This window comes from Myodes glareolus, chromosome 2, assembly GCF_982192425.1.
Source record: "Myodes glareolus chromosome 2, mMyoGla1.1, whole genome shotgun sequence".
Classification (NCBI taxonomy): domain Eukaryota; kingdom Metazoa; phylum Chordata; class Mammalia; order Rodentia; family Cricetidae; genus Myodes; species Myodes glareolus.
Genome location: NC_142027.1, coordinates 80,979,095 through 81,002,224, shown reverse-complemented (window position 1 = coordinate 81,002,224; position 23,130 = coordinate 80,979,095). Strand labels below are relative to the sequence as shown.

Sequence of the window (23,130 nt, the reverse complement as noted above, 5' to 3'; positions counted from 1 at the left end):
GGCGAGAAAGGGAGAAGTGTCCTCTACACTAATATAAAGTTCCTAAGGGCTCTGAGAAAGAAAAAAAAACACAAATTAGGAAGAGAGAGATAGTAAACCACCTCCCATTGGACTGTCTGGGTCTTCCAGGTGGGATCTGAACTGGGAGAGAACCTGTGGGAGTGTCTCAGGGACGTCTGCTGAAGCATTCTGATACTTACATCTGGGTGCAATGAAGTGGACCAGGGACTGATAGTTCGAAATAGAAAGAGATGGATGCAGAGGTGGCTCCATGGGTAGAGCTGCTGCTCTTTGACAGAACCTGCATCAGGTAGCCCACAACCACTTGGAACTTCAGCTCCAGATGACTCAACACCTCTCTGGCCTCTCTGGGCATGTACACTCACATGCACACACCCACACAAAACCATGGACACATATGTATAATTTAAAAACTAAAACAGACCTTTAAAAGGGAAAGAAAGTAGAGGGATGGAAAGATTTAAATAGAATTAGGGATGAGAGAGGTTGGAAGGATAATGAACCAAAACAAGACTGTATGGATAAGAGCCATACGGAAGTCTACTACTTGATAATCTAACTAAAATATGTAATTTTCCTTAAAGAGTTTAAACAAGGGGCTAGAAAGATGTCTCAGCAGTTAAAAGCACTATTGCTCTTTTTGAGGACCCCAGGTCAGTTCCCAGCACCCACATGGCAGCTTACAACCATCTACAAGTATATTTCCAAGAGATCCAATGCCCTCTTTTGGTCTCTTTTGGGGCATTGTATGCACATAGTATACAGACATACATGCAGGCAAAACATCCATGTACATAATATAAAAATAAACCTTTTTAAGATTTATTTGTTTATTATGTATATAACATTCTGCATCCATGTATGCCCACATGCCAGAGGAGGGTGCCAGATCTCATTACAGATGGTTGTGAGCCACCACGTGGTTGCTGGGATTTGAACTCAGGACCTCTGTAAGAGTAGCCAGTGTTCTTAACCACTGAGCCATCTCTCCAGCTCCTAAAAGTAAATCTTTAAAGAGAGACAGAAAAGCAAAGTGGCACCCACCTTTAATCCCACCACTTAAGAGGCAGAGACAGGCCTGCCTGTCTGTGACTCTGAGACCAGCCTGGTCTAAATAGAGCATTCCGTAACAGCCAGGCTACATAAAGAGACCTATGACAGACAGACAGATGAAAGACAAACAGACAGACAGACACACACACACACACACACACACACACACACACACAAAGAGAGAGAGTTTGAGCAGAGAAATTTTGAACACAGGTTCCCTGTATGGGCAGATAATTCTGCTCTCAGAAGCCACTGGGACATGTTCTATAACAAAGGTTGACCTAGAATTTGAGATCATCTTGCCTCTGTTTCCCCAGCTCCACAAGTATTGGCCATTTTTAGCTGTGAAGTTGTCTTTTCTCTAATTAAAATGAAAAAAACTCATTATATTAGAACTATATTATGTTAATTTCACACAGATCCATAACATTACCGGAAAAAGAAAAGGAAAATTTACCCTGGGTTTTTATTTTATGAGTTAGATTCCAGGGCTGGAGAGCTGGCTCCATAAGTAAAGTCTTATGAACACAAGCGTAAGCAGACTTTTCTGTCCCACCAGCCAGTTCCCAAATAACCACAGAGACTTAATGTTAATTATAAATGCTGGGCCTATAGCTTAGGCTTGTCTTTATCTAGCTCTTTAAATAACTAAACCAATTTTTATTAATCTATGTGTTGCCCCAAGGCTCATTTACGTCATGTATGTGCTACCCATCCTGATTGCTCTGCATTTCATGGCATCTCCTCGAGACTCCTCAGCCCTTTTTCTCCCGGGAATTCTCTCTGTCTGGAAAATCCTGCCTAGCCATTGGTCAATAGACGTTTTATTAACAACGAGAGCAACATTTCTTCACAATGTACAGAAGGAGTATTCCACAGTACACAAGTCTAATAGCTAACACTTACACTTTCAAATGCACATCAGAAGGCAGATGCAGAGGCAAGAATCCATAATTCCAGTCCTTCCACAGCAAGATGGGAGACAGAGCTAGGAGCCCCATCCAGAAGTTCAAGGGCCAGCTGGCAGAGCAGCAGGAAAAGAGACCCTTCCTGACTAAAAAGAAGGTGAGAACTGTCTCCACAAACAAAAAGTGCAAGGTAAACTTCTACTGAGAAATATGAAGCAGAAATCTTAGGTATTCATTTTCCATTAATATAGTAATGTTCAGTCCTGTTTTATAAGTACCAACTTTTCCTTCCAATTTCATGAATAAAAACCAAGGTGCCTTCTGATGTAAACTGATCTTTGTGACAAAGGTCACACACAGTTCACCCTAAAAAGCATCTAAATTTAGAGATTTACCACTGGGGCAAAACTTGCATGCACTAGTAATAGAACAAGACAGGCTTTCCAAAATATGCCAGGCATGTGCTTGTAACGCTGTCACAGCAGGGCCAGGCTCTGTGCCTGTGTGCTGGTGACCGGGAGGGCTCAGCCTTTTCTAGGCCAGTTACAGAGTCATCTAGAACTGGAAGCAAACAGGCACAGCTTTTAAAATGCTTTTAAAGGAAACATTCAGTAGCTCGAGGCGAAAGCCCAGGGGCAGAAGACTCGTCTAGCATGGGTGATGCCTACTTCAATGCCCAGCACTCAGCACTACTGACGACTAAATAAAATTATTACTTTAGTACTTCACACATGTACATAATAGATCTTTTAAGGTCGAATGGCTACTAGAAGAAACGTAAGTCTCTTCAACCATTGGCTCTTGGACTTGTGTTCTACAGCCCAGAGTCAACCAGGGCTTAAGCTGTGCTGCCACCTTTGTGTGAAGATATTCTAGGGGCAGAGGCACACTTCCACATACCTTCAGAGGACAGGCCTCGGGGTGGGTGCTCAGTGGGCTAGTGTTGTTTTCGTTTTTAAAATTACAGTGGTTTTAGTACACCAATGCTTATATAACAGTCATTTATTGTTTCATTGCAGTTTCCCAAAAACATTTTAAACTGTAGTTGTCAGAAGGGTTATTAAGGTCTGTAAAGCATATTTCCATGATGTTAGCCTATCAAATTACCTTTCCTCTAGCTATTTTGGGTCTTTCTCAACATTATTAAAAGTGTATAGTTTACAACAAATTTTATGTCCCCATCACAAAGATTAAACCCTCTTCTCTGGTAATGTCCTTTGTGCAAAAATGTAGAATATAGATTAACAAGTCCAAAGAGGATCTTCAGAAGCCTGGTGGGGCAATACATGTCTATAAATTCAGTACTTGGGAGACTGAGGCAGGAGGATTGCCATGAATTTTAAGGTCAGCTTGAGTTACATAACAAGAAACAATAAAATAAATGACTATTTTTTTAAAGCCAAGCAAGGTGGCTCATATCTGTAACCCCAGCACTTTAGGCAGGAGAACTGCCACAAGTTCAGTGCCAGCCTGGGCTTCATCATGAGTTCAAGGTCAGCCTGGGCTACAAAGGAAGACCCTTGTGTCAAAGCCAAAAACAAACAAACAAAATAGGATACAGGGAGGCAAGCTTCAGAAAATCTTTTTCTCTAACCTTCAGTTAGAAGAAACTAAGAAAATAAGAATATGGTGAGCATATTCTTATTTCTATGATTTCTTTTAGCTCTGATTTCTAAATTTGTTAAAAACTTTTTTCCAAGTCAATGTAAGGGATAGTATATATCTTTCTACTCTTCATTTATTTCCTTCTTAAGGACAAAGCATAAAAGAAAGGAAGAGAGCAGGAGGAGTTGGAAAGATGGATTAGTGCTTAAGATTGTGTAGTGCCCCTTCAGAGGACCAGAGTCGGCTCCAGCACTCGCATTTCCAGCTCCAGGGCACCCAAGACCTTCTTCCTGCACTCATGCGGTACACATGCATGTACTCAGGCGCATAAACATACACATATCTGGCTGCTTTTCCAGAGGAAGAAGGTTAGAGTCCCAGCACCCACACATGGTGGCTCACAACACTCATTAACTCCAGTTCTGGGTAATCTGATGCCCTCTTCTGGCCTCCGTGGGCAATGAATGCACGCACAGATACCGATAAAACACTAGAACACAGAAAATAAAACTTTTAAAAGCTGGTGGTGGCACATGCCTTTAATCCTAGCACTTGGGAGACAGAAACAGATGGATCTCTGGGAGTTTGAGGCCAGCCTGGTCTACAGAGTGAGTTCCAGAACAGTTAGAGCTGTTATACAGAGAAGCCCTGTCCTGAGAAAAACAAAAATAAATTTTAAAAAATCCTTAAAAAAACAAATTTAAATAGAGCTAGAGATATGACTTAGTGGCATAAGAGCACTTACTACTCTATCTGGAGTTCGGTTCCCAGCACCCACAACAGGCAGCTAGCTCACAACTGCAGCTCCACGAGGATCCAATGCCTCTGATCGCCACTAGCAACTGCACGCCGATGCATATACCCAGTACAGACACGCACATATAAAGAATAAAAAAATAAAAATAATTTTAAAAAATGAATCCTAGATAGTTTTCCTTCAAGTTAAGTGTCTTGTTTAAGTAAACTTGGAGGGGAGGGGTGAGAAAAGGGAAGGAGAAAAAAGGGGGAGAAAAGGAGAAGAGAGGAGGAGAGAGGGGAGAGAATATGAAAATGAATCCCCTGACAAGAGCCAACCAAAGGATTCTGAAAGCTGATAGTGACAACAGGCCAAGCCAGAGTGACAGTTTTATTGCAGGCCTGGTCATAAGCCCTAGAGGAGTCAGAGATGTTTCTCCTCCCACAGGAAGTACTCAATACATACATTTTTTTTTTAAGGTTAATAGAAGATGAAACGACCTAAAAGCTATTAAATACCCTGGACGTCCACTCTCCTCATTATCTTCACCCTGTAGCAACACATCTCCTTCCCGGAGTCATGGCTGTATTAATGAAGTGCAGAAAGAAAGAAGTACATGACAACTTTGATATCAGAAACCAGAACTAACCAAAAGGTTTCAAGATAGAAACAAAACAATGTCTTGAAAGAAGTCCTATGTACCTTGGAAAATCAAGTTTTGTTACAGCTTTTGTTCGACTCATGAGTCTGATTAAAACAAAAAGGCAACGAAGGGTATGAGACAAGCGAGTTTAACAGATTTACAAAGAAAGTCAGCTTCCTCTGCGCTGATGGCAGTTCATTCCTCCTCTCAGGCCCTCAGATTTCCTTAAGTCTGTTAGAAAGAATTAAAACAAACAAGCCTTAGTCCAAGCTCTAAGGTCGACTAAATCCTGGTCTTGTGCTTTGGGATGTAGAGGGCTCTTTGTAGACAATCAACATACCATTCGGTCCTTGCTCAAGATGCATTCCTTTAACCTGATTCTACCTTAAAAAATGGTCCAAATTAGCAGCCGGGGATAGATTTCGCCCTCTAGCGGAACCCAAGTGGCCCGGGAACCCACCATGAGTAAGAACTACAACGCCCAGTGTGCTCCGGGAAGGGGCTGCCTCTTCCCCATTGGTCAAGGATGGGTGACGCTAAGTGTTTTGGCCGAACGGTCACATGTTTCCTTTGTTGTGAGCAGTGGCAAAGACTGGTGGCTCCGGGAGACGCCGGCGCAGCAGAGACCGCGGGGTCGACGCTCGTGCAGCTTCCAACCTGCGCCGAGAGGTACCGGGGTGACCGCTCCAGGCAGCCCACGGCCGCGGTGCTGACCACCGGCACCTGCGGGAGGGAGGCGAGGCCCCCGGCAGCGAGAAGCCCGGCACGGCCTCGGGTGTGGGGACCGGGCGGCCCGCGGCGGCGATGCACTTCGGGCGGAAGCGTCCGGAGTGCTGCGGCCTCAGATCTGGAGTTTCTGTGGGGTGAGGGCGACCGTGGGTGCTGTCGCCGAGCACAGATAGGATCGGGGTGCTGGGGCCATAGCCGCTCGCCGCGCTGTTGCGAAACCTGCTAGGCGTGGTCACCTGACCGTTACCCGCCCCCGCTGAGCCTTTGTTTACCCGGAGCGCGGCTGCGGGCCGTCCCGGGGGAGCCCCCGCCCGCTCGCCGGCTTCCTTCTGCGCCGGGCTAGGCTTCTTAATTTAGTTCTCAATGTTCCCGCCCCTAAGTCCCGGACACCCGAGGCGAAGACCGTTCGGGCGGCCCGGATTGGGCACTGCAGGCGGGACCCGGACGGCCAATGCCGAGTTTTTATTGGCGGGGGCTGGTGGCTGGGTGGCTCGCGCCGCCCTGTCCCGCCCTCGCTTGAAGGTGACCTGGAGGACGCGGGCGCCGCGGGAGGGGGGGGGGCGGCAGCAGTGGGGGGGCGTGCCCGGGGGGGGGGGGGGAGGCCTGGGCGAACACCGAGCGGATGGGCTTAGGACACAAAGTGACCGGACAGCGCAGAGATGTGCGCTGCTGCCAACTTGCTCTTGCCTGATCTGCGCAGGCTTAGGTAGTAAAGGATGAACCACAAGGCCACATTTGGGGAAGCTCCGTGTCAACTCCAGCGGATTTTAATGATTACTTTTGTTCTAAACGGCGCGTGCTAGTGTTGCAGCCAACACCCGGCGAGTCCACCAGCTGGTTGATTGATAAGGGTTTGTTTTTTCGTATTGTTTTTCTTTATTAGGATTTAAAGTCTACCCCTTGCCACTTAAGATTAAAAAGATGGCTTTTACCTTAAAAAAAAAATAGCGTGAAGTTATTCGCCTACAAATTAAAGATTGGTTTGTTTGGTTTTTTTGTTTTGTTTTGTTTTTGGTTTTTTTGGTTTTTTTTTGTTTTTTTTTTTTTAGTGTGCTTTCTTAGTTTTCCCTGTTTGGGGCTTTTTTTTTTTCCAGCACATATGCTTTCGTGTATTAATTTTCCTGGTAGTTCAGAAGTTTCTGAGAAGTGAGTTGAAGGCATATGTTGAAAAACTAAATTAAGATCACTGAAAGGCCAGTCATTTTCAGCCAGAAGATATTAAAGCTGGTTTTCCCAAGCCTTTAAGCTTATGGGGCTCTTAGGTATTGTCATTTTTATAGCTGAAAGGAAAGGCGCTTCAGTGAAGCAGGTCTTTCTGGTTATACATACTTTTTTTTTCTCATTAAAAAAATCTTTTAATTTTACATACCAACCCCAGTTCACCCTCCTTCCCCTTCTCCCACTCCCCAGCTCCCCTTTTCCCATCCCCCATCCATCCTCTGAGCAGGTAAGGCTTTCCTTGGCGAGTCAACAAGGTCTGGCATACTAACTTGAGGCTCCCCCCATATCAAGGCTGAGCAAGGTAACTCACCATAGGGAATGGGCTTCAAAAGGCCAGTTCATGCACCTGGGATAGGTCCTGGTGCCACTCCCAGCCTCTCCCCCACCCCCCAAACAGATCAAGCCACATAACTGTCACCCACATTCAGAGGGTCTAATTCAGTCAGGTACATATTCTCTCTCTCTCTCTCTCTCTCATTTTTTAAATGATTGATTTATTTATTATGTATTCAATGTTCTGCCTGCATGTATGCCTGCAGGCCAAAAGAGGCCACCAGAACTCATTATAGATGGTTGTGAGCCACCATGTAGGAATTGAACTCGGGACTTCTGGAAGAGCTGTCAGTGCTCTTAAACCTCTTGATAGCCCCAAACTTGACAATTTCTTCGTTTTTATTTTATTTTATTTTGTTCGTTTTTTTCGAGACAGGATTTCTGTGTAACTTTGGAGCCTGCCCTGGAACTTGCTCTGCAGACCAGGCTGACCTCAAACTCAGAGAGCTCCACCTGTCTCTGCCTCCTGAGTGCTGATAGTAAAGGCATGCGCCACCACCGCCAGGCTGGTTATACATTAGTAGATAGTTTAAAGATGTATTTATTTTCTGTATGGGTGTTTTACCTTCTTGTATCCACCACCTTCGTTCAGTGCCAAAGAAGGCCAGAAGAGGGTGTCAGATCTAGCAGTGGAGTTACAGAGGTGGCTCAGGCTGTCACCTTGTAGGTGCAGAGAACCAAGAACCAAACCTGGGTTATCTGCAAGAGTGGCAAGTGCTCTTAACTGCTGAACCTTGGCCCAAGCCCCGCTTAATATTAAAAGCTCAAGTAGTGGTGACTATATCAGAATAAGCAGCTGTCTGGCCAGAACACATAATCGCTAGTGTACTAAGGATATTTAATAGACCTTAGTACATAAAAATGCTATCCACTATACCTTAATAAAAACTACCATTTGGTAAGTTATGTTTCTTCAAACAAAGCCTGTGACTTAGTCTCTAAACAGGAAGCAGAAAATAATATTCTAAGAGTTATCAGTTCTGTCTTACTGGCTTTGGTCCAAGTTGCTAAAACCTTAATGTTTTTTCAGTGTGCTTTTTAACTTCCTTGTTTTCCTACCATTTCATTAAGATTCAAAGGTCAACCCTTTCGAAAATAAATACTTAGTAAATATATTACAGCATTTATTCTTGTATGTACTTCTACTCTTATCTTGAAATCTTGAAATACATAGGTATGGACTCTGTAATGAAAATGTCAATAAAAGTCCTCACAAGCATTCATACAGAAAACATGATTTCATCTCTGCTGTGACTGCAGCAATGACACTAGACAGTGGCTGTTTTACTATCTCTCTGTTCTTCATGCTGTAAAACCCCTGAAAACTCAACAAAGAAGTCCCCTGCAGGTAGTTCCAGTTATTTGGGAGGCTGAGGCAAGAAGATTGCTCATTAGACCTAGGAGTTCAAGACCAGCTTGGACAACATAGACGTTGGGGGTCTCGGGGTAATAACAGAATAGCTTATTAACTCCATGAGTTGTAATTTCTCCAGCACACCCTTCCCCACTCCCCTTTAAGACTGAGATTAAACTCAGGACCTTCTAACATGCTAGCCTCTGAGTCCTCACTAGTTGACTGATCATGTTAGATGATCTAAAACATTCTAAGAGTTACGTGCCTGTAACCCCTGCAGGAGAGTCTAGAGTTTATGACAAACCTGGAATACACAAGGAGACCCTGTCTCAAAACAAAGCAATTGGGTTTTGTTGGAGTTTCTAAAATTATTTCTGAGTAATTTGTACTTTACTAAGTTAAATAAAAGCCAAGTACTTCTGAGTGTTCTTGTATATTAAAAGGTCATTTAAGATCCTAGGTAATACCATAGCTGGTTTAGTTGTAATACGCCAAAACTGATTTTTGGTAGCAAGAAAAATAACTGTCAAAATTCTGTTTCTCCGTCTCACTCGCAACAGGATCTTGTTTTGTAACTATGTAATTCATAGTAGCCTCTGATTCACAGTGGTCCTCCTACCTCAGCTTCCTGAGTGCTGGGATTACAAATCTTAACCCTCTGGCTTTGCGAGGCCTTTGACTTTTCATACAAATGCAGTAAGTACTGGAAGCGTGATTGACAAAATGGCATCGTTTCTTTGTCAGGCCTTGTGAGGAGCACAAGTTAGGCAAAGCTTTTAGACAGTGACAACACCTGAAATTTATGTATGTTTGTAAAATGTATATTTTTACATAAGTTTTATACACGTTTGTGAAATTGATATAGGTATGTAAAAGCCTGCTTGGTTTAGCATAGTACTTTGTAAAGAATTTAGTCTGTTGGAAGCATTTGCTCACATCCTTTTGCATTACCACTAGATCTTTAAAGATAACTCTCTTCCCTTTCTTGTTCCTGCTTTATCCATGGTTTAGTTTGAGAAAATGTAATGTGGAACTTGATGGTGTGGGTGGTTGGCAAGTTGTAGGGACTGTACTATAGAATACCATAGGTTTCTTGTTCTCTGGTCTTTGGAAGGCCTTAGTTGGACCATACTGTCTGTCTGTAACCTCTTTGTAGAGGACTCTTTTAAGGGACAACAAAGCTTGTTGTGTTGCCGCCCTGTAAATCACACCTTGTACAGCTCCTCCAGACTCCGTACCTTGCCCTTTACCAGTTAGGATTGCCAAACTGAGCATTGTGGCGCCTTTAATCCCAAAGAGGTAGGCAGATCTTTGTAAATTTTAGGCCAACCTGGTCTACCTAGTGAGTTCCAGGCCAGCCAGGGCTACATACATCCCCTGTCTCACACAACAACAAAAATACCAATTTTAAAAAAAGAAAAAAGCTTAAGTAGTACCTAAAAGTTCTGCAGAAAATGCTGGAATGGGTTGTTTCCTACTTCAGATGGCATAATTCTACACCAGATGAATCATGAGAAACTCTGTTCCAACTTGTGCTTGAGTTCTAGAGAAATGTTGAGAATGTGGATCCCTGTTAGTGTTGCAGTCCTTATTTGATTCTAGTGTTAACTAATCGTACAGTATCTAAAGTTGAATTTGAATCTAGGGTGTGCTGCCCTGGGGTCAGACACAAATAGGCCTCTTTCATTGACTTTGGTCCTTACTCACTTCTGGAAAAGAATACTGACTTAGGTAGTAACCTTCTGCTAGCTTGACCAAGATACAGTGTTCTTTTATCAAGTGTACATTTATGAAAGTATGTATATAATTAAAGTAGGTAAACACACAAGATAGTATTCTTGTCCTAATCATGTTAGTCTGGGTATAAAGATGTGATATTTGTTTCTTTATTTAATACTTACTTATTTCGGCTTTTCGAGACAAGGTTTCTCTGTAACAGTCCTAGCCGTCTTGGAACTAGCTCTTGTAGACCAGGCTGGTCTTGAACTCACCGAGATCCACCTGCCTCTGCCTCCCAAGTGCTGAGATTAAAGGCATGCGCCACCATCACCAGCTGACTGTATTTTTAAGTTGGTTATTTATATTTGATTTTGATATCAAATCTGCCTAAACTTTATAATTTACAAGTTCTTGTTATGAATAACTAGATCAGAAACCAGAACCAACCACTGGTATTTAAATACACAGTTGCTCTTCTGTGCATAGCTCTAAGTCCTAGTAGTTTCTCCTAAGCATCTCCCCCCCCGTCTACTATACACACACACACACACACGTGCTCCTCTGTGCACAGCGCTAAATCCTAGTAGTTTCTCCTAAGCATCCCCCCCCCGTCTACTACACACACACACACACACACACACACACACACACACACGTGCTCCTCTGTGCACAGTGCTAAATCCTAGTAGTTTCTCCTAAGCATTCCCCCCCCGTCTACTATACACACACACACACACACCCCCGTCTACTATACACACACACACACCCCCGTCTACTATACACACACACACACACACACCCGTCTACTATACACACACACACACACCCCCGTCTACTATACACACACACACACACACACACACACGTGCCCGGGGGGAGGTAGAGTGTGTTGAATTAGTTGTTGCATAGACATTAACTCTATAAGGTTCAATAAAACAATAAATAGAAATATATTAAATTATTTGATAAGCTTAGAGATTCTATATAAAAATAAATATAAACCAGATGGTGGCGCATGCCTTTAATCCTAGCACTTGGGAGGCAAAGACAGGCAGATCTCTCAAAATTCGAGGCCAGCCTGGTCTACAAGAGCTAGTTCCAGAACAGCTAGGGCTGTTAACACAGAGAAACCCAATCTCGAAAAAGCAGTGTGTGTGTGTGTGTGTGTGTGTGTGTGTGTAAAGCAAGAGTTTAAAAGTGGGTGGGTTTTCTTTTTCTTTGATAAGCTCTTGAGATTTTTCTCAAATTGATTCCATAGTTCTATGTAGTACATAGTGAAGAAACTGTACTTTGGTCAAGTTGATACTTCAACTCTTAGAGTTCCATCAAATCTGAATGAAATGTAAGGTTTTCTCAGCCTCCTTCAAATATTCAAAGTGAAATTATCACAGGTTATACACTTCTTCATGTCATTGTTAAATTTAGCTTACTGTTAAAACGAATAGTAAAGTTTGAATATTATTGGATATAAAGTTATTAATTTGCTTTAAAGTTACTACTAATGATCTATATGAAAATGAACTTCCAGTTAGGAACTGCAACTTACCAGGAACTGTTTTCAGCATTTTACTAATGTACTTGAACTGATAGTGTCTGATTGACATGTCACTTTTCTCTATTTTAGGTGTGGAAATTTAAACAACACAAGTATTTTACCTGGAGCTTTGGTCAAACAAATGCTAAGAAGGTATATTTATGTTTATTAGCTATTTGCTAATCATTGTTATTAGGGAGTTTAAACCATTTCACTTCTTTAACCTGGAATCATTTGGTGCCAGCCAGAGTAATAGTGAATAACAATGACAAGTTTTTTAATGGGGCAAGGTTTGTTTGTTTGTTTGTTTGTTTTCTGAGACAGGGTTTCTCTTTGTGTCACTGGCTATCCTGGAATTCATTTTGTAGACCAGACTGGCGTAAAAATCACAGAGAACTCACAGTCCGCCTGCCTCTGCCCCCTGAGTGCTGGGATTAAAGGTGTGCACCACCACTACCAGGCCAGACCAGTTCTATCTTAAGACAGAATTGGGTTGAGTGTAGTGAGGCACACTTGTAATCTTAACACTCAGGAACTGCTGTTATATTTTTAACATTGCTGATTTCTTTGTAAAAAACAAATAAGTAAGCCAGTGGTGGTAGCACACTGCTTTAATCCTAACACTTGGAAGGCAGAGGTAGGCCTGGTCTACAAAGCAAGTTCCAGGACAGCTAGGGCTGTTGCACAGAGAAACCCTATCTTGAAAAGCAAGCAATAAGTACATACTTTATTTGTAATAATTGGGAAAGCATAAGACTGATTAATTATATATGGAAGTCCCAAAGTTAAACCTTGAAAGCATAGCAGTTTTAAGATGACTGTGCAAATCACTTATCCTGTGATAACTAGTAAGAGTTTGTATTTGGTTGTTGAAGGCTGGTGAATAAGAGTTTTCTTAGAAAGTCCAGAGATACCAAGTTTTAGTCAATCTCTGTGCCCCGAATTTTACGTAATGTTTGATACATTGCACTAGCTACCGAAAGCTGTTCCATGTTTTCCTATAGGTATCAGGGAAATGTAAATGTGTGTGGAGCCAGCGGGCTCAGGTAGATGAGGTATTGTTTTTACTTAGAGCAGTGGCTCTCAACCTTCCCAGTGCGACCCTTTAATACCTGTCTTCGTGTTGTGGTGACACAACCATAAAATTATTTCATTGCTACTTCATAACTGTTATTTTATATGAATCTTAATGTAAATATCCGATAGGAGTCTCAACCCACGGGTTGAAAACTGCTGGCTTTTAAGAGAGAGGGCAATTTTGTTCTTGTGGCTTAGGGAGCGTGTAATTTTGTTCTTGTTGGCAGGCTAGTTGGTTTGGTTGATTCATTTTGAGTTTTTAGACAATATATCTTTGTGTAAGTCAGGCTGGCCTCAGACCTGCAGCCATCTTCCTACCTCTGCCTCATGAGTGCTGAGATTGTAGGCATACATTACTATGCCCAGCTTAAAAGGGTTTTTATTTTCATCAGCACCAGTAATTATATTTCTGATCAAAGTACCAGTGGTTTATGTGAAATACAGTAGTGATGATGATGATGAAGAACTGGGTGAGCTGTTACAAAGAATAAATTCTTGATTGGGGAAATTGGCTTTTAGCTAATTCAATCAATTTAATCTAGAATAGTAACGATTCAGATATGACTTCTGTCATAACTATTTCTGTCTTTGTGCTGGTTTTGAGACAGGGTCTCATGTTTCCCAGGCTGGCCTAGAGTACTCTCTAGCTGAGGATGACTTTGAACTTGTGATCCTTCTGCCTCTACCACACAAGTGCTGTTCACAGGCATACACCATCATGCTTGGCTATTCCTGATCCCTCCCCACCCTCAGCATTCTTAGAGGAAGTCAAAGAATATTATGTTCTTTTATGATTTTGCCATCTTAAGCACCAAAAAGTTAATATAAATTAGAGGAGGGCTATAATTTGGCATCTTGTCTGTGCTGCCATATATTGTCATGCATCAACAGTGTGCTTCTAAAGATTGGATGTATTAACCAGATAGTCTGTAAAAAAAAAAAAAAAAAAAGGCAAGTTACATTATAAATCCGCCTAAGGTTAGAAACTAGGAGGTGTTTATTGATTGCTTCTGTTTTTGTGCCTCTTAGTGTGATTTTTTTCTTTGTCAGCTTGGCACAGCTAGAGTTATTTGGGAAAAGGAACCTCTTGAGAAAATGCTTCCATAGGATTGCTTGTAGGCAAGTCTATAGGACAATTTTTTTTCTATAGGATAATTTTTGACGGTTGATACGGGTGGGCCTAGGCCATATGGTGGCATAGCACCTCTGGACGGGTGGTCCTGAGCAGTGTAAACGAGCAGCTGAGCAGACACAGGACATAGTCCAGTAAGCAGCACTGTGTCCTCTGCTTCAGTTCCTGCCTCAAGATGAAATGAACCCTTTCCTTCTCAGTTTGCTTTTGGTTGTGGTGTTTGTCAGAGCAATAACAAACCTAACTAATGCAGTTCCCTCCAGATTTCCGTTATTAGTAGGTAGTGCTGGTTTAAAATGCTAAACATGCCGGTTACTTAGGTGCTGCTCTTTATTTTCACATTCGTTCATTCGTTAAGCTAGAGGGCACAAGTGTGCCACAGAATCTATGTAGATGTCAGAAAATGACTTGTACCAGGCAGTGGTGGCACACCCCTTTAATCCCAACACTCGGGAGGCAGAGGCAAGTGGAGCTCTGAATTTGAGACTAGCCTGGTCTAAAGAGTGAATTCTAGGACAGCCAGGGCTACTGGCTCAAAAAAACCCTGTCTCAAAAAAAAAAAAAAAAAAAAAAAAGGAAAGAAAGAAAAGAAAATGACTTGCAGGGTCAGTGTTCTCTCCTTCTGCATGGGTTCTGGGGGCCCAGACTGAGAAATATGTCCCACCCAGTTTCTCAAAGATGACTACGAGTAACCAAAGAATTCAGTCATTCGAATAAAGATAGTTCTTTTTTGTTTTCTTGAGATAGTGTCTCACTTCTATAGCCTTGACTGGCCTACTAGAGCTCTCTGTGTAGACCAGGCTAGCCTAGAAGTCACTACATGGCCAAGCATGACTAAGAACTCTTGAGTTCCGTGCCTCCGCCTTCCAAATGGTGAGATTACAAATGTGTACCATGAACCTAGTTTATGTGATACTAGATCAAACCTAAGATTTCATGCATACTTGGCAAACACCTCACCAACTGAACTGTGCCCCCACCCAAGTCTGTATGCTTTTTAATGGCTGTAATAAACTTCTAATCTTGAAGATATCCTAGGGTTTAGTTAATAGGGCCTTAGCTTGTTTTAAGTATTTTCTGTTAATGCAGCACTAAACATCTCTGTACATAAATGGTTGAGTTTGGGTGAGTGCTGGGATTAAAGGTGTGTGCCACCACAAATTCCTGGTGATTTCTTTAGGAACGTGGTAGAAAACAATTTATGTTTTGTTTTATTGTTTTTTTTCAAGGCAGGATTTCTCTGTATAACAGTCCTAACTGTCCTGAAACTCACTCTATAGACCAGGCTGACCTTGAACTCACAGGCATCCATCTACCTCTGCCTCCCGAATGCTGGGATTAAAGGTATGCACCACCACCACCGAGCTATACAATTTACATATTTTTGTGTATAATGGTAGATAAGTATTAGCACTGTCATATTAAGATAATAACTTTTCAAACAAAAAAAAGATAATAACTTTATATTAAGGTTCTGGCTGTAAGCCATGCCTAGTGGTATATGCCTATAATCACAGTTTGCAGGAGGCTGAGGCAGGAGGAGTTCTAGACCATGTTAGACTCCATCGGGGAGACTTTGTTTCAGAGAAGCAAACTGACAGCTAAAAGATGGGTAGTCCAGTTCTGCATGCTTTCTTACCTCTGCCATGCAGGAGACGGTGAAAACTGATCGCCTGGAGGATACATAGAACCCTTTGAGCTGAGGGCTCTAGGATACTGCAAATAACACTCAGGTTCTAATCTTGCAAGTGCAACTTTTTATCAGTGTTTAGTAAAATAAACTGGTATATGTTGTAGAACATATTAATCAAGTGACTTTGTTATGTTTACATAAAAATGAAATTGCCTATTTTTATGTTTCTTTAGCCACATAAAGAAGATCCCTAGCAGCCATTTCTCAACCATTATATAGTCACCTGATGTAACAATGGTACTAATATTGGGACGCAGACTAAACAGAGAGGATCTTGGGGTGCGTGATTCCCCAGCAACTAAGCGTAAAGTTTTTGAAATGGACCCCAAATCTCTGACAGGTCACGAGTATTTTGACTTCTCCTCAGGATCATCCCACGCTGAGAACATACTCCAGATATTTAATGAGTTCCGAGACAGCCGCTTATTCACAGATGTTATCATCTGTGTGGAAGGAAAGGAGTTTCCTTGCCATCGAGCTGTCCTCTCGGCCTGTAGCAGCTACTTTAGAGCCATGTTCTGTAACGACCACAGGGAGAGCCGAGAAATGCTGGTTGAGATCAACGGCATTTTAGCTGAAGCTATGGAATGTTTTTTGCAGTATGTGTACACTGGAAAGGTGAAGATCACAACCGAGAATGTTCAGTACCTCTTCGAAACCTCCAGCCTCTTTCAGATCAGTGTTCTCCGTGATGCGTGTGCGAAGTTCCTAGAGGAGCAGCTTGACCCTTGCAATTGCCTAGGGATCCAGCGCTTCGCCGACACCCACTCACTCAAAACACTCTTCACAAAGTGCAAGACCTTTGCATTACAGACTTTTGAGGATGTGTCCCAGCATGAAGAATTTCTTGAGCTTGATAAAGATGAACTTATTGATTATATTTGTAGCGATGAACTTGTTATTGGGAAAGAGGAGATGGTTTTTGAGGCCGTCATGCGCTGGGTCTACCGAGCTGTTGATCTGCGAAGGCCACTATTGCATGAGCTCCTGACGCACGTCAGACTCCCTCTCTTGCATCCCAACTACTTTGTTCAGACAGTTGAGGTGGACCAGTTGATCCAGAATTCTCCTGAGTGTTACCAGTTGCTGCATGAAGCAAGACGGTACCACATACTTGGCAATGAAATGATGTCCCCGAGGACCAGGCCACGCAGGTGAGGAGACGCGCCACAGATAAGAGCTAACAAAAGTTTTGGTCTTAAATATGTTTTAAACTCCTGAACTCAATTTCAGTGTACTTATGTAAAAGTATAATTTATATGAGTCCTAGCAGTTGAAGGTCTGTTTGGAGGCTTGAAGATGAAGCTTAGTTTGTAGGGTACTTACCTACATAAACTGGGTGTGGTAGCACCTACCTTTCTAATCAGCACACAGAGACAGGTGGATAAGAGTTAAGGTTATCTTCAAATATGTGCGTAAAACCTATGTTTCAGATCTGTATTTAATGTCAGTCTCAGTTTTCAATAATTTTTTTCTGGTGTTTTTATTTTTGAGAGCATACATTATGCAGCCCAAGCTGGACTTAAACTCTAGGTAGACAGACATGAAACTCCTGATCCTCCTGCTTCTGCCTCCAAGTGCTAGGATTACTGGCATATACCCCATATGCTTTGTCTAAATTTGAAAATTACTTCCACATTAAAGAATATTTAGTAAGCTTATGTTTGGAATGAAACATGACTATTAGTATTATATATGTTATATATAGATAGATACCTATAGACTTCTAAGTCCTCCTGCCCTCAGATAAGTGCTCTTATCTGCTGGGCTATCTCCCTGACCCTGTTTTCCATCTGACTTTTAAGGGAATGGGCCCATTTCTTACAGTGAAAAGTGTGTGTCAGGTTGCAGTATCAACCCATTTGAAAACCATCATGTAGAGCTAAAGTAGAATTCTGTTGCATTTGAGGCTGTTTTGATGCAGTAGCAGGTGCTTTTCTTGCATAACCATTCCCTGAAGTTAAAGATGATCCTTTGTTTACCAGTCTGCTGCCAACCCCTGGTCCTTCCAGCCTGTTGTGCCTGTTCTGTATTGTTTCATTAGTTACTAGAAGCTATCTGAACATTCCGTATTATTTTGTATGGATTTTGATCTTTTCTGGGGAACCCAGACTTCTCCATTCTCCACTGCTTAAGTCCAGTCCCCTCCTCCAACCTCAACTTCTGTCTTCAGTCACGACCTAAACTCCTCTGATCAAGTCAGCGGTGACTGTGTTTTGTTTGTTAGTGTCCTTTCAGTCTGGAGCCAGCTTGATGTCTCTTTAGGATGTTGTGCTGATTCTGGTGCTAGGGACAGAGTTCATGTCCTTGTAGTGAGTGCTCGCCCACTGAGCCACACCCTCAGACCTAAGATCTAACTTAACTGCCACATCTACCTTGATACTCCATTGGCTTCTGGAATATCGTTGACCCCCTGAGCTTCCTATTCGGCAGTGTTCTTTTCCAGGGTTGATGGTCCTGATTCCTGTGTCTGATCTGTAGTATTACCTGTTTAGTGTGCATTTTTGTGTCTGCCTCACATAATTTCCTGGGTGACTTGATCTCATCCAGGCCATGCTTTTCATTACCCTGAACTGCATACTGTCAGCTCTAACCCTGAATCTTTAGCACATATTTTCTCACGTATTCATTCATACTTCTTTTAAATTTTTGAATAATTTTTACCCTATTCCTTTGTGTCTTACTTAATTTATATACACATTTATTTCTTGATTTGTGTGTCTTTTAGAATAGCGTAAGCAAAATAACTTTTACAATTAAAGGTTCATATTAGCTAAAACCCAATCCATATTTAAATTGTTTTTTAATATATGTGGATACAGAATTTCCCATTATATCTGGATAATTCTAAGAAGTCTCTTTTATTCCAAAACTGCTTTTTCATGTTTCTGACTTGATAGAAACCTAAATTCTTCAGGCTTCTTCCTTATGACCTCCTTTAGATATATTTAGCTACGTATATTTCCTAGAAAGTGCTAGCTAGTGCTACAGACATTTAGATATTTGGGGCTAGAATTCATCCTATGTGAAGTGTCCGTTACATTGCTTATTAAAAGGAACTTATGCATAATATCATCTAATTTTCCCAGCTATCCTCTAACAGGGCTGAGGATGGCCTTGAACTCCTGACCCTGCTCTCACTTCCTCAGTTACTCACTACAGGGATTTAGACCTGGGCCACCAGACCAGCTGTTTCAGTTGCATTTATTCAGTGCCCTTAGCATTCCTAGTTTCCTTTCTTCCCTAAGTAGTCAATGCAGATGCAAAACTTGTTTCCAAGGTAAAAGGTTTTTGTTTTGCATTGCTGCATTATGGGGTTGAAGCCAGGCCTGTGACTGCTAGGCAAGTGGTCTATCTCTGAGCCACTTCTCTAGCCCCTCCAGAAAACATGGAAATAATATGGAAAACATATTAACACCTACATAAGGGTGCATATATGTAATCCTCAGGTGGTTGAGGCAGGAGGATTGCTATGAGCTTGAAACTAGCCTGAGCTATACAAATGAGTATCAGGCCAGCTAGGCGTACATAGCAAGACTTGTGTGAGACAAAAAGGGGAAAGGGGAGGGGGAAATCACAAGTTTGGGCTTAAAATTCTTGAATTTTTCTTTGCTAGTGAATTTTTTTTTCTTTTGTGTGCACATGCCATGCAAACCATGGCATGTGTGTGGAGGTCAGAAAATAACCTATGGAGTAACTTCTTTCCTTCTGCCATGCAGGTCCCAGGGGTCAAACTCGGGTCATCAAGCTCTGTGGCAGGCACCCTTACTCTCTGAGCCTTATTGACAGCCTTGAAATACTTTTTTTTCTTGTTTTTGTTTCCTGAGACTCAGTCTCATGTAGCCTCTATGGCGTTGAACTTGCTATAAAGCCAGAGCTGGTCTTGAACTCCTGCTTCTCCAGTTCCTGCTGTCCCGCACCAGGATTGTGGTGTGCACCACTATACCCTGAATGGGGAAACCCTTGGAACTCTGTGAAGAATCATCTAGTCATCACCTTGAACAATCCAGGCTTCATCTAGTAAATATGTGCCATCCTTGTATGCTAAGTGCTGCTTCAAAGCCTTTCACCGGACTGTGGCGGGCCTCTGCCACACCTTTGTCTCGGTCTGTAAATCTGGTTGGTGGTCCTGGAGAAAAGTGACTTCCCTCTGGTGGTCCTGGCATATTGTATACCTGGCCTCTTTTTTTCTTTTTGCAGGCTAGTTGAGACCTCCATTGCACCTTATTTTGATTTCTTTTTAAAGTTTGTGTGTGTGGGTGTATATGTGTGTGTGTGTGTGTGTATTATGTAGGGAAACATTGGAACACTAGTGGAGATAAGAGAAGAGTTGCGTGAGTTAATTCTCTCCTTCCACATTTATGGGAGTTCCAAGGTTCAAACTGAGGTTGTCAGTCTGTATATGGCAAGTGCTTCACCCACTGAGCCATCTCACCAGCCTCCTAGCCCAATTCCTGATTTCTGTATTTTTTTTTCTTTTTTTTTCTTTTCTTTCTGCTCTTTTTTTTTTTTTTTTTTTTTGAGATTGTTTCTGTCTGTGACCTTGGTTGTCCTAGAACTCACTCTGTAGACCAAGGTATCCTGGAACTCACAGGGATCTGCCTTTGTCTCCTGAGTGCCAGGACGAAAGGGGTGCACCTTCACACCTAGCCCTGTGAATACCAGACTTTTAAACTACTGACTGTTTGGGAGTTTGCATGTCTGAGGTTTTCATGGACCTCCCATTCAGATTGTCCCTATTGTTGTGATTACCTGGAATTTCCTCTGACAGATGCCGATTCTTTACAAAATGAGGTTCGCATGTAGAGCATGGATAACAGTGAACTGGACAAGTGTTTGCTGATGTGATGGCCATGTGTGGCAGATTGCTTATATTGGGGGGCAGGGGTGAGCAGTAGGCATAGACTTTGCAAGTTCATTATTTTGAGGTTAGGCTCAGGAGTTAATTGTATACTTGAATCCTGACTCTTTTGTGAAAGTAAGTGCAAGTATGGGTGAAGAAACTAAAAAGGGAACTGTGGGAGGAGAAAAGGGGGCTCTAAGTAAGGGGGTTGGGAAGAGTAGTAGAGGACATGAGAGTGAAGGGGATGTGGGGGAGAAGTGAGAGGACCAAACAGAGCAAACTGGCTACTTTGTGTGCTGATTTATTTTTAGTTTTTGTACATGGGTGGTTTGCCTGCATGTGTGTCTGGATACAGTGCCCTCAGAGGACAAATGAAGGCATCAGATCCCTTGGAACTGGAGTGAGCTCCATATGGATGCAGGGAATTGAACCCAGGTCATCTCACCGAGCAGCTAAGTGCTCTTAGCTGCTGAGCCAGCCTTCTTTCTAGCCCCTAATTTTTAATTATTTTTTATTATGTGTATGAAGGTTTTGCCTGCATGCATGTAAGTGCGCATGTATATGCCTGGTGCCTGCAGAGATCAGAAGAGAGCATTGGATCCCCTGGAACTAGAGTCATAGATGGTTGTGAACTGACATGGTTGCTGGAACCAAATTCAGATCCCCTGGAAGAACAGCCAGTGATCTTAACCACTGGGCCCTCTCTCCAGCTCGTGTATTTTTGTAAAGAAAATACTGATTTTTATAGAGAAAATCACAATATTCTTCTAATCTCTACTCCCTCCCCCCTTTGTTAATGAGACAGGGTCTCATTATGTAGCACGGGTTATTCTTGACTCTCAAAGATCTACCCACCTCTGCCTCAGTTCATAATTACTGGGATTAAAGATGTGTGCCACCATACCCAACCTCTGACCCATCTTACCTGATGATGCAGTTACTTTATGATTGGTATGGGAACCTAATTATTATAATGAGGACAAAGCTTAAGTTCCCAAGAACAAGGAAGTCGTGAATATATTTTTTTTTCTTAAGAAATAGGATTGTATTGCTCGGCAGTCTATGATCTCTTCTTCCTGCCTGCTCTCCCCTCTGTGTGCATGTGTGCTCGCGCGTGTACATGTGTACATGTGTGTGTGTACAGGTGGGAGGGAGAGTTTATTTGCTGGAGCTGGGGCAACCTAACTATGCACACCAGTTTTCTCAGTACTTGAGAAGTGGAGTTAGATGAAGGGTTCAAGGTTGTCTTCAGCTACATAGCAAGTACAAGGCTAAACTGGACTATATGAGACCCTACCAAAAAAGTGGGGGGGGTATTTAATGATTATTTAATAAGTCTGTTAATTTTAGAGGCAGTACAGCTGTGGCATCAGCTTGCCATGACCACGGAAGTAGGCAGCAGAACCACCTTGGTGCTCTGCGTGCCTGTTCCAGTGCGTCTTATTCTCTCTGTGGCTGCACACGTGGTTCACCATTATGACATGTTTAGCTCCCTTGAAATTAGGCTCTTTACATAAAATACTCATTGTGAGCTTCCGTCTACCTGACCTTCAGGCAGACCTTGGTGTTCCTCTTCAACGGGTGCCTCTGTTCCCAGTTTTAACTTCTTCCAAAGTTGTTCTCAAAGATTTTACTTTTATTTCTTAAAAATGGTGTGTATGTGTCTCTCTCTGTCTGTGCGTCCACACATGTAAGTGTGGTGTCCACAGAGCCCAGAAGAGGATGTAGTTCTAGAGCTGAAGTTACAGGCCCTTGAGTAGCCCAACAGAGGTACTGGGAACTCCACCGTCTCTCCAACCACCTCTATACTTTTTCTTCTAAGCACCATTTGAATAGTATTCTACTTATAGATAGGCCATAATTTAGTTTTTGCTGTTGCTTTGTTTTATTTTGTTGAGAAAGGATCTCATTGTGTAGCCCTGACTGTCCTGAAATATGCTATGTAAACCAGGCTGGCCTCCAGAGATCTGCCTATCTCTGCCTAAGTAGTGCTGAAGGTAAGCGCCAGACTCTTGGCTCATTTTTTTTCCCCATCGTATTTACCATTTGTTGGTTAATGGGCATTTTGATTGTTTCTATCTTTTGGCTAGTATGAGTAGCCTTCTGTGAATATTTATATAGAGCTTTTTCTTTTTCATGATTCACGTATTTGTGTGTTTTCATGCGCCATAGGTACACTGCGGAAGTCAGAGGACAGTTGAAAGTCAGTACTAGGGAATCAGAGTGCAGTCTCCCAGGCACTTGGCAGCAGGCACCTTTACCACTGAGCCATCTCACTCGTCGTAACCTACCATTGCATGATGGGTATTTAGACTGTTGGGTTTTTATAGGGTGGGTTTGTTTGGTTTGCTATTTCAATAATGCTCAGTAGCTGCTATGCACACGTGCTTTTGCCCACATCAAGATTGATGGCTGAAGCTACTGAAAGGGGAACTGCCCAGTCATGCCATCTATGTCATATTAATTTTTTGTTTGTTTTGTTTTTCAAGACAGCGTTTCTCTGTGAACAGCTCTGACTGTCCTGGAACT

General features: G+C 42.4%; 1 protein-coding gene and 1 long non-coding RNA gene across 6 annotated transcripts in view; one reads left to right on the top strand and one right to left on the bottom strand.

The window, feature by feature from the left end:
* Positions 1–5,445, bottom strand: part of LOC125407543 (uncharacterized) — a 58,971-nt gene extending 53,526 nt beyond the window's left edge. The window contains exon 1 of one of the 2 annotated variants that reach the window (XR_015000525.2): positions 5,026–5,445. This is a non-coding gene — a long non-coding RNA (uncharacterized LOC125407543). The remainder of the gene's footprint in view (positions 1–5,025) is intronic. The other variant, XR_007234249.3, reaches the window with a different exon arrangement.
* Positions 5,446–5,500: 55 nt separating this feature from the next.
* Positions 5,501–23,130, top strand: part of Klhl24 (kelch like family member 24) — a 34,806-nt gene continuing 17,176 nt past the window's right edge. Inside the window, exons 1-4 of one of the 4 annotated variants that reach the window (XM_048445162.3) lie at positions 5,538–5,635; positions 6,396–6,546; positions 11,947–12,009; positions 15,932–16,912. In XM_048445162.3, the coding sequence (XP_048301119.1) occupies positions 15,993–16,912 (920 nt within the window). In that variant the 5' untranslated portion in view covers positions 5,538–5,635; positions 6,396–6,546; positions 11,947–12,009; positions 15,932–15,992. Of the gene's footprint in view, positions 5,636–5,761; positions 5,830–6,395; positions 6,547–9,163; positions 9,300–11,946; positions 12,010–15,931; positions 16,913–23,130 lie in introns of those variants that run through there. The other 3 variants (XM_048445160.3, XM_048445163.3, XM_085685311.2) reach the window with 3 other exon arrangements.